We start from the raw sequence: 17,564 nt of genomic DNA, 5'->3' as shown, positions 1-17,564 counted from the left end.
GAAGGAACCTCCCGGGAGAGAATCTCATCCTTAACCACTGCGTGGAGTCCCTCCAGAAAACGAGCGAGCAGCGCCGGCTCGTTCCACTCACTAGAGGCAGCAAGAGTGCGAAACTCAATGGAATAATCCGTTATGGACCGTTCACCTTGGCATAAGGAAGCCAGGGCCCTAGAAGCCTCCCCACCAAAAACTGAACGGTCAAAAACCCGAATCATCTCCTCTTTAAAGTTCTGGAATTTGATAGAGCAATCAGCCCTTGCCTCCCAGATAGCTGTGCCCCATTCTCGAGCCCGGCCAGTAAGGAGTGAAATGACGTAAGCAACCCGAGCTCTCTCTCTAGAGTATGTGTTGGGTTGGAGAGAGAACACAATCTCACACTGCGTGAGAAAGGAGCGGCACTCAGTGGGCTGCCCGGAGTAGCAAGGTGGGTTATTAACCCTAGGTTCTGGAGGCTCGGCAGGCCAGGAAGTAACAGGTGGCACGAGACGTAGACTCTGGAACTGTCCAGAGAGGTCGGAAACCTGAGCGGCCAGGTTCTCCACGGCATGGCGAGCAGCGGACAATTCCTGCTCGTGTCTGCCGAGCATGGCTCCTTGGATCTCGACGGCAGTGTAACGAGCGTCTGAAGTCGCTGGGTCCATTCCTAGGTCGGTTCCTTCTGTCATGCAGGTGAAAGAGGACCCAAAAGCGACTTAACAGAAACAGAGTTTATTAAAGTCCAAAACGGAATAACAGAAATCCTCTAGACTTGTAGAGGGGAAACAACTGGAGAAGCGACCACAGACTGCAGGTCGCCGGGTAGGCGCAGGCCGTAGTCGACTGAGACACCTGCTCACACGCAGCATCTGATGAAGGCACAAAACACGACAGGACAGGGTGATACACAATCACGGCAAAAACACGACAGGACAGGGCGAAACGCAATCACAGCATGGTGAATACAATACAAGGAACCGACGGCACAGGAACGGATCACAAAGGAATAAATAGGGACTCTAATCAGGGGAAAGGATCGGGAACAGGTGTGGGAAGACTAAATGATGATTAGGGGAATAGGAACAGCTGGGAGCAGGAACGGAACGATAGAGAGAAGAGAGAGCGAGAGAGTGAGAGAGGGAGGGGGAGAGAGAGGGATAGGAGGGAAAGAACCAAATAAGACCAGCAGAGGAAAACGAATAACATGGGGAGCACAGGGACAAGACATGATAATAAATGACAAACATGACAATTATATTCATATTTGAACTTTGTGATCTTCTCAAGGACTGTATACGAGGAATTCGTCCTAAAAACGTTCTCCTGTTCCCCTAACTCTCTTTCAATTTCTCTCAGCCTAGTTTTGGCGCGTTTCTTCCTCTCTGATGTATAAGAAATAATGTAACCTCTAATCACAGCCTTTAGAGATTCCCAAAAGGTGGAGTCGTCAACAACCCCCGTGTCGTTAGTTCCGAGGAAAAAGGCAATCTGCTCCTTCAAATACTGACAAAAAGCCTCATCTTTCAGCAGATATGCGTCTCAGCGCCACGGTCGCCGACCTGTCGACATATTGTCGAGTTTCAGCACCATGGACACAGGAGAGTGGTCCGTAATTAGAATAGGGTGATAGGTAACTGACTCAGCTGCTGAAATTAGTTTGGAGTCCAACAAAAAAGTCAATTTTGGAATATGATTTATGAACTGATGAAAAGAAAGAGTAATCCCTGTCTGTTGGGTGTGTCAGTCTCCAAATATCGACAATGTTAAGGTTTGTCATCAATGCATTTAGACAGACACTGGCATTTGATTGTTGAAGTGACCTTGATAGCGGTTTATCTAAAAGAGGATCTAACGTACAGTTAAAGTCCCCTCCAACAATAACACTTCTATCCGAAATATTTGGTATGTCCTTAAATACCCTTTGAAAAAATAATGGATCATCGAAGTTGGGTCCATATAAATTGACCAAGGTTACTGGTTTCGAATTCAGTGTACCAGACACAATAATATACCGACCATTAGGATCTGAAATCGAGGATGAATAAACAAACGGAATGTTTTTCCTTATCAGGATTGCTACCCCTCTCGCTTTTGCATCAAAGTTAGACTGGTATATCTGACCGATCCAGCCGACTCGTAGCTTGGCCTGAGCGGAGCGTTTAATATGAGTTTCTTGAAGAAGCACTATGTCAGCACCCAGTGATTTAAGATTAGAAAAAACCTTAGCTTGTTTCACCACATGCCCTAAGCCATTACAGTTCCAGCTGACTATCTTTATTCCACCTTGTCTACTCTGTGCTCGGTCACTATGTGACATTTCTTATTTTAGAGCAAATTGTTGCTGTCATACAAAACTCAGAAGAAAAACGTCCCGCAGTGCGGGAGCTTGTCATGCCACTTGTACTAATAATAAACGTGAACATAAAACACTTACCCCATCCCCCCTTCCGCCCCTTTACTGAGTGACTTCCCCAAACGAAGCACTCCTTGGCTAACACACAAACCTTAGGGTGTCTAGACATACAGCTTGAACTAACTCATCGTCTATAGATGCTCTGCATATACGCTAATATTAAATAACACTTAACACTTAACTCTCACGTTAGGGGGTGAGTGGCGCTAAAACATGATGTGCCAAACAATGCTATATTAGCCACAACATCTCACCAATCATAAGTCCCAAATTCTGATCTTCTAATCGAAAAGACATAGTCCGGAAATCCAAACACATTCCTGGCCTGTATGTGGTCATTTAGCCGGCTGACACAGCCGTTCTGTATCCTCAGCCAGGGAGCTTGTTTGTCAAGAACAGATCGGCCTCTTTTGGGTTGTCAAACGTACGTGTTGATCCTTCGACTGTCACCTTAAACTGGGCTGGGAAGAGGAATCCATATCGGATGTTGGCCGCCCTGCATCTGTTGCGTACCTCATCATACTCTTTCCGTTGGTTCCTCACCAAGATCTGGGTAGAAAGACACCATGGCTCCGTTGAAGTTAAGAGGGGACTTTTGACTAGCCAGCTTGAGGATGAGATCCCTGGTCTGGGGATAGGGCAGCCGTACAATGAATGGCCTTGGTGGCCCGCCCTTGGCCGGCTTCGTTGCCTGAGATCTGTGTGCGCGGTCGATCAGGATGGCCGTTTTGAAGTGTTCACTCCCCAGCAGGGCCGGTATCAGCTCCGAGACAAATTCAGTGGGTTTCCCTTTCTCAGTGTCCTCCTGGATGCCACATATTCGGATGTTCTGGCGTCTTGAATGCGACTCAAGCATTTCCAGTCGGGCTTTCAGGGTTTTGTTGTCATTTTCGAACATTGCGCACTGTTTCTCTATGTCCTGTAGCCTGGCCTCGTGTTCAACTGTCGTCTGCTCAACCTCATGCACCCTTCTCTGAGTTGCCTTCACAGTTTCGGCCAAAGTCCCAATACTCTTTGAGATATCAGCCAACCTTGTGTCCACCTTCTTGCTTAGTGAGTTTATGGCAGCCGGTATGTCACTTTGCGTAGGCTTTGTGAGGATCTCTTGGAAGCTAGCCTCTTCAGCTAACTCCTCGTGGGTTGGCGACGTTGAAATTGGTTCGTTGTCTATCTCATTCAAATTATCTTGTTTAGCGCTCCCTTTTCTGGTGCCTTTTCCCTTTGTCATACTTGTTTGAAGATATAGGTCGTGAGAGGTTAAGATAAATACTAATTTGTTTCAAAATGGAGCTGAGCTCTAGCAAAGGATGTCTTCTCCATAGCACACTCTCTAGCGCCCCAGGTTAACCTCCTTAAAGGGCAAGGATCCTAAGTACACAGCCATGACAATGCAGGAGTGGCTTTGGGCCAAATCTATGAATGTCCTTGAGTGGCCCAGCCAGAACCCGGACTTGAACCCAATCGAACCTGAAAATAGCTGTGCAGCGACGATCTCCATCCAACCTGACAGTGCTTGAGAGGATGTGCAGAGAAGATTTGGTGAAACTCCCCAAATAAAGGGGTGCCAAGGTTGTAGCGCAATACCCAAAAAGACCCTAGGCTGAAATCGCTGCCAAAGGTGCTTCAACAAAGTACTGAATAAAAGGTCTGAATACTTATGTAAATGTCATATTTCAATAAAAAATATATATATAAATTTGCAACAAATAAAGCTTTGTCATTATGGGGTATTGTGTGAAGATTGATGAGGGGAGAAAAAAATACATAAAATAAAAAAATAAATAAAAAAAATAAAAAATAAAAATAAAAATACTTTCCAAATGCACTGTATATATATTACATTGGTGGAAGCTATAATCTATAAAGAAATAAAGAAATTGTACACGAGAGGGCATGCTAAACTACTTTTTTAGCATGGCTGTTATAGGTACGAGCTGGAGCCGAGTACCGTATATATCCATAAGAATTGTGCTGAGTCATGATTTCGACTGGCTGAAAAAAAAAGATGTCAGTCTCGTCCTGACACGTGGAGATCAAATTTCAATATTGAAACTATTTTGCAAATGTTTTGCAAGACAGTCAGCAACGTTTGTACAACCCCTCATTGTTGCAAACCAAATGTTAGGCTAGAAGCAAGGGGAAATACTGTCTAGATGCCTTTTACAGTGGAGATCATGTTAATGAATTGACTGGCTGGGCTGATGGGACACTGGATGAGCAGGGAGAAAACTGTAAATTTGTCTAGGAGCTAGAACCAGGGCGACGTGTCTGTCGCCACCATCTTGTATCAGCATTGTAACTTATTACAGCTTCAGTGTCTACTTAACTGAAAATATCTGCTGCATACCCCTCACTCCCCAATCAAACTGGGTGAGGTTAAATAAGACGTACATTTTTGTCAACAATAAAATGGAGAAATCACAAGATGCATCTGCCATTAAAGGTCTTCTGTTAGCAACAGAGATGTAAAAGTGTATTTATCTATTTCATCGTATGTTTTTTCTACTTTTTATTGCACTGCTCAACCAGCGATTAGAAATACCTATACTAGCATAGATTTATCGGTTTGGTAAGATGCGATTTTCCCAACAAGAAAATGTCATATGAAAACGGAATAATTCAAGAGACATTCACAACTCAGGACAAATGTGGTAAGCTGAATTAATGATGTAGTTTTGGCTTTTTAGAATTGGCCCCTGTGTCACATACAGGCAAATGAAACAGAACAGTGTACATCGGCATATTACATTTTCCACGCTAGTTCAACCGCATAACTGTCATTTAAAAGTGCATGCAAAGGGCCGTCATATAAAAATGTTTGTTAGGTAAACTGTCAGCATTATAAATTGTGACTCATAATCCCCCGAGCGAGGCAGTACCCCCCGTAGTAACAAGGGGGGTTAAATCGGAGGTCACTGTTTAAAAGTGCCATGTAAGCCCATCAGATCTGATGGCTCTGTTGTTGCTGAGTTCCATTAGAGAGCGAGAGGAGAAGGCTGGCGATCGCATGGTGGGGGTGTCCGAGTCAGTTTAACACCAGTGGTCTTCAATGGAAGGCCCCAGACAGATGTGGAAACCCCCTCGCCCTGGCCACTCCGTATCCCACACCCTCCCTTCGCCTAAATCAGGGAAAGAGCAGGGATCACAGCCATGAAAGCTAAACATGGTCAGGGGCTAATCCACTGCTAATAGCCCTTGATGATGCAGTGCCACTGTGGCAGGAAGGGAAGGTAGGCCAACAGCTGGAAGCTCCGACCAGAGACCGATTATCCGATTTCCCTGATCTCTCAGACAGCAAATAAACCAACAAACAAGAAACTGAAACAGCATCCAAACACAAAGCCCCCAAACCCTCCCGCTGTGCAAGAGATACGCCACAGATAGATTCGATAATATCGCTGGAGGATTTCTTTAAGGAGGTTTGGAAAGGGTGTGTTGGGGTCCTAACCGGGTCACAACACGTCTTCGTCCTGAGGCGTGGCAAATTGGCAATGGGACGCTTGGATTTCGGCCAGTGTCTGAACCCGTATTGAAACAAAAGAACCCTAAATCTGCATTTTCTTTTCCTTCATTTACAACAAGCCCCTCCTTTTCTCTATGAGTTCATGAGTGCTGGGGTCAATGGCTTTCCTCTAGGACTGTGAGAGTCAAGGCCTGGGGTTGGGGAAGGCAGCGTTGACACTAATGGATGCTCTTATTCTGGCCTGAGGGGTAAACACTCCAACGCTGACGCTCTGCTTCAAGAGGAGACGGTGGTGCTGAGCCCCGGTGTGTGTGTGCATGCACGCGGTTGTGTGTATGTTGTCAGCTGGGCATTTGATATAGCGTTTCATCTGAAGTGCTGAACATGCATGCCAGGATATGGCTTGTTGGCTCAGATGTGGAGTTACACAAGCTTGCTCACTCAGAACGGCAAGGTTTCCCTGGTGCCTACAGAGGTCACTCTGTCCCCCTGGAACTGCCTTAACCCTGGCTTAGGACAGTTGGTAACAACAATGAGGAAATCTTACAACATTAACATGATGTTGTCTAAGAGGACTGGTCTAGACCGATCCTACTTCAAACATGACTATCTCCTGAATGTGACATTATCATGCAGTAGAAGGGAGGACATCATGTCTGAGGTTGAGAGGAAAGAGTGGGGAGATACTCAGTAAAAATATCCCTGTTTGGTATTTGCTACGGCTCAAGTGTGTGGATATCACCGTGGCCAGTGAGAATGTATACACTTGTGGTTTTGGAATAGCGGCTCTTTCACCGACAAAATCCCATAAACTGTCAAACGTTATACATGTCCTTAGAAAACGTCAAGGAATGATGTAAAGCGCAGGAATCTAGGCTGTGACTCTGGTATGGTTCAGGTCCATGTGGTGTGGAATGGAACGAAAACACTTAGGGACTAGAAATAATATGCTACTTCTGATTGTGTGTTTTATTGAAGTGGGGTGAGCGGCTCATTCCTTGGCTCTCACAGCCAGATGCCTTTGGATTTACTGCTTGTGGTTTGAGGGCAGGAAGCTGAGTTGGTAGTGGTAGAGATATCAGCCAATCACTGATCAGATAAGAGCAAGATTAATAATACAATTGTTACTTTGAGTTGAATGGTTTGTTTGTGTTACTGGCGGAATTGGAGTTCGGCTTACTGTACTCATACCCTCAGGCCTCATTGCTGACCTAGATCACATTGGTGAGAGAAGCTATTAGAACTTTTTGTGACCGTTTCAATGTTTTCAGACTATTTACCTCCCTGTTGATGGTGTTATAAATCAATAAGTTGGCTTGGTTGATAACAAAAGAAAGTAGTTCAATGAGAGGTGACTGTTTGTACTGCGTCTAAAATATTTATTTTGGATTCATGTCTTTGAAGTGAACGAACAGAGAATGAGTTTAGCTTAAGAGGTCTTGAACTTGAAAATGTTTTCGGTTACACGAAAGGAATTGCCTCGTACCCTATGCTACTTCAGTTAGTGATTGACATTTTGGTCAAGTTTTCTTAAAGGTAACGTCAAGCCAACTCTCAAGTTGACCTGCTCTCCATTTTATTCAGGTGACGGAGAGAGAGTAGGCAAGCGTAGCCCATATCTAGTGAACGGAGTTCATGGTTCATCATGAACTCTGTGACTGTCATTCACTGAGGTTACTAGGTTGATGTGGACAGTTGGGTTTAAGAGGAAACCTTTGCTTCTCTTGGCCATGGACAGGCAATTCAGCCCTATGCGGATAGCTCCGTGGATGAATGTTTTCCATGAAAGGTGTAAAATATTGTCATATAATTATAAATACTGTTTATACAGATTTTATACCCATTTCTGTATAAATAGCCTCTAAAATATATGTAAACAGACCATAAATGTCTCAGATTATTTTGTATTTGTTTTTATAGCTGTGAGTGCTATTATATGACACAATATCAGTACTTGTTGCATTTACAACTTGTCTAAGTCCTATCAACAACTGATTTGAGCCAGTGTTGAAACCTGGAACCTGACCACACTCGACACAGCTGAGCAACCACCCTCTTCAGCCTTTACTCAACACGTCCCCTTCTCTGCCCTGCCTCCCTCTCTGGCCAACACCTGAGGCAGGCTATCACACAAAAGCTGCCTTAAATCTTTCCATGTGAGATAGTCTGACCTCAGTTACTTTTGGAAATGTTACATCCTCCTACTTCCCTTGTCCTGGCTCGGAAAGGCTTCCCCCAGCTCCAGGCCAGAGAAAGGGATGTTCACTCATGTCCTGCCAATGAAATCTGTTCTCCGCCCTTCCTGTTAGAATCGTGCCCCATTTTTTGACAAATGGGGAAGACAACATTTTCAGTTGTGGAGGCATATGCTCTTGTCAAAGTCTAACCACTTTGGTGGCCTTGTGATTGACTTACTGAAGCTTGTTTGAGCCACACTAGGGATGGTCACAGTTATTAGAATATTAGAATATCTGAACGGACGATAGTATTCGATTACTTGCGAGAGTATTCATTAAAGAAAGATAGATATATAGATAAATAGATAGGCCTATGTTAATGAAAAGACATTGTCTAAAATGTAATGAATATTATCTATGTGGCATTTCTACATACATTATTTAGCAATGGATTCATGTCTTTAAAGTGAACGGAGAATCGGATAGACCATGCAATTAAACATTTTAATAAAACAACAGTTTCATGACAGTTTTTATGAGTGAGCCTCACAACAGAAAGATGTACCGGTAGCCTAGACACTTTTCACATGTGTAGCTTGTTATTGTCGGTCAATCAAAGCAGCACTACCGTCAGAGGCTCCATGTGTAGTAAGTGAAGTGGGAGATTGCTAATCAATGCAAATGGAATAACAATTACGGGATTAAATTGGCTAAATAAGAAGGAGTAGGCCACAATGATCAATCAACAGGTAGGCTGTTGTTAAATATGAATTGAGTTGTTGAAAAACAAGGACACTGGGAGCACAGCAAAATAACCTCAATTAGACTCGCTAGCTAGCTGGCTAACTAACTTAGCTGGCTAGTGTAGCTAGCTAGCTAGCTTCTTTACATTCATTTGATGCAGTCAAGACAGACACTACCAGATCAGATGCTAGATAACCTATAGCAGAAACAAGTTTGTCTAACTTACTCGAGTCGGTTTGTCTACTTTTTCTCAATTCAATTCAATTCAAGGGCTTAATTGGCATTGGAAACATATGTTAACATTGCCAAAGCAACAAAAGTGATATAAACAATAAAAATGAACAGTAAACATTACACTCACAGAAGTTCCAATAGAATAAAGACATTTCAAATGTCATATTATGTATATATACAGTGTTGTAACAATGTGCAAATAGTGAAAGTACAAAAGGTAAAATAAATCAACATAAATATGGGTTGTATTTACAATGGGCGTCTGTGTCTTTCTCCCTCCTGTGACACACCGGTCCCTCTCCCACCCGTCTGTGCTGAAACAACAAGCAGAGTGCGACGCCTCTCCTGAGTTGTGCGTGCAAGTTCACATTGATGTTAAAAAAACATTTAAAACGTTCTTTTTTCTTTACCATGCATTTAGACTATCCGGATAACAGAAAAAAAATAATGATATTCGAATAGTGAAATCATTTCAAATGCCCATCCCTAAGCCACGCTATCTTCACCCTGGTCTTAGCAAACACCAGCTATAAAGACACTTCCAATACAAATACAACTGGACTTTGCAGCAGTCTGCCACTTTGACCTCCACCCAACACATTCGTGCTCATTGTGATGATATAACATTTCACCAGTGTCATCAGTCTTGTACTTGGATCACCTTCAAGATGTATGTCTTTCGATTTTATGTATCCTGTGCTTGTGCGTTTGTCTGATCACATTTGAGCTCTCTTTATTTTATTTACATTTTTTGGGGGTTGGATCAACTTTAATATTGCAGATAGATTGTAGCTTTCATCACTGTAATTGTCTTCATCATTTCCAATCCCTTATATATTTTTGGGGTAAATATATACGCTAATCGAACCCACAAATGCTGATGCTTCAGATACTCAACTAGTCTAAAGAAGGCCAGTTTTATTGCTTTTTTAATTAGCACAACAGTTTTCAGCTGTGCTAACATAATTGCAAAAGGGTTTTCTAATGATCATTTAGCCTTTTAAAATGATAAACTTGGATTAGCTAACACAACGTGCCATTGGAACATAGGAGTGATGGTTTCTGATATTGGGCCTCTGTACGCCTATGTAGATATTCCATAAAAATCTGCCGTTTCTGGCTACAATAGTCATTTACAACATTACCAATGTCTACACTGTATTTCTGATCAATTTGATGTCGTTTTAATGGACAAAAAAATTGCTTTTCTTTCAAAAACGAGGACATTTCTCAGTGACCCCAAACTTTTGAACGGTCGTGTACATGCAGCTCTTGCTGTGATCTCAAAAAAAGCACATCAACTCACAACCACTCCTGCTGTAAACACAGTCCAGTTCAAAGTGAATGGCACAGATCCATATATGGAAATGGACTATTTGCATATAAGGATACGGCAGCTCTGATTGGTTATGCGCACTGGTCTGTGTAGAGTATGGGCCTGAGTCGTGCCTATCAATGCAATAGAATCCTACTCCAATGCGCTCTGCCTACAAGAAAATCTCTTTCATAGTTCCTTTTGTTTCAGCATGTTGCATTAAAAGTGGCTAATATTGCCTTGATTCGATCACAATTCGCATAGTAGAGGGAAAAGTTGATCGTGTTAACTATAGGGAAAACTATAAAGTTGAGTAAAGTTCAATATTGTGCTTCTCTGGGCTGATATTTCTACTGCCCGGCAGTCCCGGGGAGCTGCGCGTGTTGCGCAGTTTAGAGGGAACAAATAGATATATCAATTAGATATCAATATCAAATAGATATTCATAAAATTTCTACATTGTATCGGATGAGAATAGAGGTCAAAGATGCCAAGATCAGGATAAGTTGGAACTGCAAGTTTCTCATTGGAAAAAGCTGCGGAAATCTTCTTACGATTTCCCTAAGAAAGGGAGGGAAGCTTAACTAACCCTGTCTGCACATGAAGTCCTTCTCCACACATTTCTCTGAACCTTTCAGGGAATTGAATTGCAGATGAGAATGAATATCGTCTAACCATTCTTTAGAACATTCCTCGTGTATTATTGGGCGTAGGTGTGAATTAACCCAACAAGCTTCCATTACTGCCCTCAACACCATAATGATGTCACTTCCTGTTATCCAAGACGGCACATAAGAACGCGGCTCGGGTTATTATTAGCCATCTATCTTGCCCATCTCGCTGTTCATTGTTTTCCATATTTCATTTTTAGCACTGATCCAAACATAAGCAGTAAACACGTAAGGGAGCTTTTCCCTGTTGTGACTGGGCAAACTGGGTTGTGGTAATAAGGTCAGTGCTGGTATGAGGGGGGAATCGTTAACCTCTTTGTCTCTCCAAGCAGCCACCCATAAATAATTCAGGTGTGGAGTTGGAGTAAGAAGTTTGTATGTCGCTGCAGCTCTCCTCTCTGCACCTTTAGATGACTGTGTGTTTAGAAGCCTGAGGAGGGAGGCTGATGACTGTTCTCCTCTACTTGCAGGTCAGCTCTCCCCCCTCAGGTTACACCATGAAATATTCACCCTGAACCTTTGCATAATTTACCTCATCAACATAATGAGGAAATTACTTGGAGACCTTGGAAGAAGGTGTGTGGTGAGGACAGGAGCGGGTTTTGGGGTATGGCTTTCTAAGTGCTCTGCACTCAAACAGAGTGAATGAAGATGGGAAGAAGTTATTAGGGGCCTTCTTTACCATTTCTGTGAAGAGAGAGATGAGAGAATGGCCTCCCAAGTTTCCTCAATGGTTATGTTGAAAATGTAGACAATAACAAGCAGGCCTACTTTAATACATTAATGTATTTGGTTGTTTCTCTTCAAATACTACATGACTAACCTTTTTCACCCAAATTATTTCCAGAGGTCATGGCAATGCTGCAGGAATCCTGGAATACTATAAAACTTTTACAGAGTTGGAGATCCATAAAGTTTGTGAGGAGGAATGGCATCTAGAAGGTGGATGTCGTATACCAGTGCAGGAACCCTGATGAGGTGTTCTGCTCTTTACTCATTTTAGATCAATGTTTCGGGAAAAAGCTTGATTCAATGGCATCTTGTCTTTGTTCAAAGAAGAAAGAGTATACGTGTCACGCCTGGCCATAGAGAGGCTTTTTATTCTCTATTTTGGTTAGGCCAGGGTGTGACTAGGGTGGGCATTCTATGTTATTTTTTCTATGTTTTTGTATTTCTTTGTTTGGCCGGGTGTGGTTCTCAATCAGAGGAAGCTGTCTATCGTTGTCTCTGATTGAGAAACATAGTTAGGTAGCTCTTGCCCACATGGGTTTTGTGGGTAGTTGTTTTCTGTTTTTGTATTCTGTACCAGACAGAACTGTTTCGGTTTCGTTCATTCTCTTTTTCCCCCCCTTTTTTTCATTCAGTGTTCAATTCATAAATAAAGATGAACACATACCACGCTGCACCTTGGTTCTCACCTTCTTCAACCCACGACAGCCGTTACAATACGTTCCTGCTCTTTTTTTTTGCCAGTCAATGGTTCCCGTCATGTGATCCGGGCTAGGACTTAAGAGTGGCTATCGCTACAGCCCGGGCAGGGAGCACATGGCGGCCCATCCAACAGATGTTTTTCGTTTGTGATGCAGTCTCTCTCTCTGAGCTGGAAGGCACAGAGCCAGAAAGGTGATTCATGACGCGAATTTTTCCTTGTTACACTAAACGAAAAAAATGCGCTCCGTGTGGAGAATAAACATGGGTCCGGTTCTGTTTTACAGATTTTTCTATTATTGTACTATAAACCTTCGGGGAGAGACATTTGGAACTTCTAAATGCTATGACACATTGCCCATGACCAGCCATTCTGGGAGAAAAGGCTAATTTGTCAACCATTTCGTACATCTGTGCAGCATGTACTATCAACTTTCCATCTAAGCATACTGTATACTCCATTTACTATGGCTCTTTCTATGTGGACTTTATTAACTTGAGGTCACTGATAATAACATTGCTATCACTAGTGGGTGAGAAACAATAAACAGAGATTGTCTTATATGTTATTTAATTGAAACCTAAGTTCTCTAACTACTTTAGGGTATTTCTTTAGCCTTGTTTTCAGAAGATGCAGCAAAATCTTAGCATTTGTCTTAGTTCTCAACAAGCCTGGCTGTAGTGTATATGACAGTCTGCTGTTTCTTGGCGTGAAGGAGTGGCAAAACGCAATGGATTGAAATACTGAATCTATAAAACTTCTCTGTTCTCTCTCTTGCCTCCTTACTACACATTGGAAATTGAGGATGAGACCACAGACACTGTGATATAGAATCGATAGGGAGAGCAACGATTATCAGCATTGATTATCTGCCATGGCTGCTATTTATATACACTTTGTGAGAACATGAAACCAGGGACTTCAAGAGATGCAACATTGACTTCATCACTATTTTATTCAGCCAAAAATGAGATTGGTTTTCATAGGGAATGGCAAAGGTGCATGCTGCTGGCCTTCTATGTTGCCCCATTTCCTAAAGGCAAACACAACGCAGATAGGGGTGGTATGGGGATGCATGGCTCCCCATGGTCTCCACCTGTCTCACCTGATTACACTCACCTTGCTAATCAGACGTGTGTGTGTGTGTGTGTGTGTGTGTGTGTGTGTGTGTGTGTGTGTGTGTGTGTGTGTGTGTGTGTGTGTGTGTGTGTGTGTGTGTGTGTGTGTGTGTGTGTGTGTGTGTGTGTGTGTGTGTGTGTGTGTGTGTGTGTGTGTGCATGCATGCATGCGTGCGAGCTCTTCCAGCACTAATTGCGATCGAAGGGGGAGGCTGCAGTTCGATGCACAGTACTATCAAAACATGTTCAGAATCAGGCTGATGTTAACGCTATATGTGTGGAGCCATTCCAATTCGGAATCACTGTAAATGCCAATATCTTTCAGTGAGTGGCTGGAGGCTGGAGGGTTTGCTGCTCCATCCGTCCCCACCCCCACTCTGTATGGAGACAGCCAACACGCTCTGCCGCTACAGCCTGGCAACACCAGCCAGCAGCAGTAGGAGCAAAACTAGCTTAATCGAACTGCACTGAATGAAAATAGGCTTCAGCATGAGCAAACCACAGAAGACTATCATGACATCATCACTACACTACAAAATGCACAAAAAAAAAACATTTATGCTGATATTTTGGATACCATTATTGTATGTTGTAACATTGTAACTCAGCACAGTTCTTTGACAGTGTGTGTTATACAGAGCATGTTCACATCACATTATTAGGCTTTGAAAGAATAGGATACATATGAACTGGATATAGGCTGTTTTGCTTCTAGTAGGCCGGGGTAGGGCAGAGACAGAACTAACTGATTCTTCAAGCTTGTCAAGGACAGTAAACTAGGCTTCAGTGGTATACGGTATATCGGATAATTTTGAAATACAGAAATGAAATACTGTTAAAAATATATATATATATATATTCAACATATGATGATGCTTAGCCAATGCGTATAACTAACCATAAGTTAACAATCTAAGATAGACCAAATAAATTAAATCCAGCTCAGGGCTCCAGCTATCCATTTGGTTTGCTAACTTGCTAGCTAAGTGGCTCGCTTGCGAGATCAATCTTCTTGTTTACAGCAGAGACAATCAACCCCCCCCCCTCCTGGATCAAGATCCCTGCTGGCTATATTGGTTTTGTACTTAAAAATATAAATATAGTAATAATTGCGCCCCTAGGTGTTCACTGCCGGTAATATCGTGTACCCCACAAGAACGGTATAAAGGTATGAACATCTGGATATTGCCCAACCCTATTAAACAGATTTGTATTTTCCCATGACCCTTGGCTTTTATGTCAACTTGTGCAAATGGAAGCATAAGTGTTACAAAGTTGCCAATAATTCCAATTGATAGCAGACAGTTTATAATGATAATAATCGGCATGTATAAACAGAGTAATTCCAAGTCATCACAATCTAACGTTGCCATGGTGGAATGCTTATCACAGAAATGTTGTTTTTGTATTGTTTGCACATCCGAATAGTGCTGTCTGCGAAGGACACTTTCTGCCGTTATTATGCAGAATAAGCTACAACTTTGGGCATGGGCATGGGCATTTGGACACGCCAACGTAGATGCCGAGTCTATTTTATTTTAATGAGTGGCTCGGGCCCCTGTTACTACTAAATGGAGTTTAGGATAGGCTATTTCTATAAATTGTATAATTTGGGTAGCCTATGCCTATTGTAGCTATGTCATCTCCGTAGTGTCATGATTCATCAATGCGCAATGGTCGCTCTGGCACCAAGTTGCACGTAATTCCATCTGCAGCTATGGCTGACTCAATGTTAACATGATGTGGCCTTACCTCTTCCAGTACGTTGACTGTGTTCCTACAGCTCTGCAGGCGGGTGGTGAAGCTGGATGTGGTAGGAGAATTGTAATCCTCTGTTGTCTCCGAGAGAAACTCGGACACCGATATTTGATCCGGCATCCTTCAGCAGGGAATCGCCCAGAAGAGGATTGCAAGAATTGTTGAGAAAATCCTAAATCATGAAAATACAACTGGCGAAGAAAAGTACCAGATGTCTAACTCTGTGACTGGGTCGAAAACTGATAGTTTACAAACTAGAGATAGAATCGAAATGACAAAGACGCGTCTCTTCTCGAATTACTTGGTTGGTTCTCTCCTATGTCTTCACTGTCCCCAAGGGAAAAGGGAATGGACACAATTTCGCCCCCTCCTCTCTTCTCCCCTCGCCCGTATCCCTTGCTTAAATTACCAAAACACAAATGCTTAATTACTGTCCTATGCTGCCTTGCTGTAAAATAGAATAGCGGATTCCATCATAACGTTTTTGCGGATGTTCATTAAGAATGGCTTTTGCCGATAATACTTTCGACAATCAGAAATATTTGTATGTAATCTATCTTAATCCGTGCTCTCTCGAATTGCAGGATTTCCTTTATTTTCTTATCTTCTTTCAGTTCTATTTTTAATGCAGTACGCAGTTTTGACATTCACAACCACTCTCCTCTCCCCCGCTCTCTCGCTCTCTCGCTCACCCACCCACCTCGGATGATGGGGACAAACAAGGAAGAACTCTGCGCATGTCCATGATCTCCGACATAATACCCGATGTAAAAATGCGATGTGAAAAGGAAAATGTAGGCAAGATATAAAATTCCAAGCATCCGGAGCATTAGCCTAGACATAATTATTTATGATCATAATAGCCTATAGCAACTGATATTTACCAATTATATATGTAGATTTAGAAATACAAATTGACTGTACTACTGTGTTCTTTATTTAAATCAAATTAGCTTATTTATTAACATGTACAATAGTTTATATTAATTGGAGCCTAAAGAAATGCATTAAAACATATTTTTTCTGACTGAAAAACCTCAATGGTGTACATTGTAGCTTACTTATTGGACAATTGGTATTATATTTATCAGATCTCTTAAATGTGTTACTGTACTAGGTCTGAAAACATATCCATTCACATTGATGGTAACTTCCATTGCCCATAATAGGGATTTTATTACCTGGTGCTACAAGTGTGTGTCCTGCAGGTGATCAAATTAAGTGCATGCAACCCTGCTGTATGGAATAATTGGAATGTTCTCATTTTGGCGCTCCAACATTGAGAAAAACCTTTGTCAGTGAAGAGAAATGTTTAATCAGATAGGCTAGGCTCCTGGTCAATTTACACAGGCTACTAAACTAGAGAAATACCCACAAATGTTTTTGACTGAATGCTTTTAGATACAATGTATCAAGAGAATAGTCTCTGAATATTATGATGTGACACACTGTTTCACATGAATGCTAGTACCAACAGAATTGAGAGGGTCTTACCTACTCGGATTCCATAAAGAATCTTTAGAAGAGAAACTTGACAGACGGGAAGAGGAGGATCTCATGACTTGACTCATTGACTGTCACCTTATGACCTAAATCAAATCAATAAGAATCACATGAGCAGAGTTCTGTTACTCTCTAGACATCAGATTGTGTGGTATATGGAAAATGAATGAAGACAACTTTTTATAATAATATGCCTATCATAGGCAGCTAGTCTATTCATAAATAATTTTACCACCCTGGAATGTACTCTGATGAGAAAGCATTGTTTTGCATAGATTAATAAATAGCTTTTAATAGGTTCATTGGGTAGCCAACATACAAGTTATAAAACATTTGTATGAAAAAAATGTGATCTCTAACCCTTTCAAGAGCGCTCATATTCGAAAGAAAAATAATATACACTGCCACGCCTAAACTTACCGAAATCGATGCACGTCCAATTTGGAATCTGAACAGAGAGGGAATGTCCACTTGATTGACGCAAAGAAGAATAGGCCTGCTTGCTGCGCGCATCATTTCAGCCTCATTTTTAATCTTCATTCAACAGAGTAAAGAGTTGAGAGAAGGAGAGAGTGATGTCCTCCCGCAAAGGATCTCGTGAAGATCAGTCACAGCGCGGGGCAGGAAGGGAGAAACCAAACCCACCATGTGAGCAGGAAAATAGCCACTTACAATGAACAGGATCTAAGAGCTCATGGCACAGGAACTGAGGAAATACAGAAGGCAGTCAAACAGGAAATGTGGGATCTGGTAAACAGAAGAA

At 42.2% G+C, this 17,564-nt stretch overlaps 1 protein-coding gene across 5 annotated transcripts in view; it reads right to left on the bottom strand.

Moving 5' to 3' along the window:
* Window positions 1–17,448, bottom strand: part of LOC123991068 (arf-GAP with SH3 domain, ANK repeat and PH domain-containing protein 1-like) — a 77,569-nt gene extending 60,121 nt beyond the window's left edge. For 3 of the 5 annotated variants that reach the window (XM_046292244.1, XM_046292241.1, XM_046292242.1), the window contains exons 1-3: window positions 17,222–17,448; window positions 16,793–16,887; window positions 15,293–15,419 (exon numbers count right to left, since the gene is read on the bottom strand). In XM_046292244.1, coding sequence (XP_046148200.1) covers window positions 15,293–15,419; window positions 16,793–16,869 — 204 coding nt within the window. In that variant the 5' untranslated portion in view covers window positions 16,870–16,887; window positions 17,222–17,448. The remainder of the gene's footprint in view (window positions 1–15,292; window positions 15,420–16,792; window positions 16,888–17,221) is intronic. The other 2 variants (XM_046292243.1, XM_046292245.1) reach the window with 2 other exon arrangements.
* Window positions 17,449–17,564: the final 116 nt, after the last annotated feature.

The sequence above is a fragment of the Oncorhynchus gorbuscha genome, linkage group LG12 (genome assembly GCF_021184085.1).
Source record: "Oncorhynchus gorbuscha isolate QuinsamMale2020 ecotype Even-year linkage group LG12, OgorEven_v1.0, whole genome shotgun sequence".
NCBI classification, from domain to species: Eukaryota; Metazoa; Chordata; class Actinopteri; order Salmoniformes; family Salmonidae; genus Oncorhynchus; species Oncorhynchus gorbuscha.
Note: the sequence above shows the minus strand (reverse complement) of the source record. Positions and strands in the feature narration are given on the sequence as shown.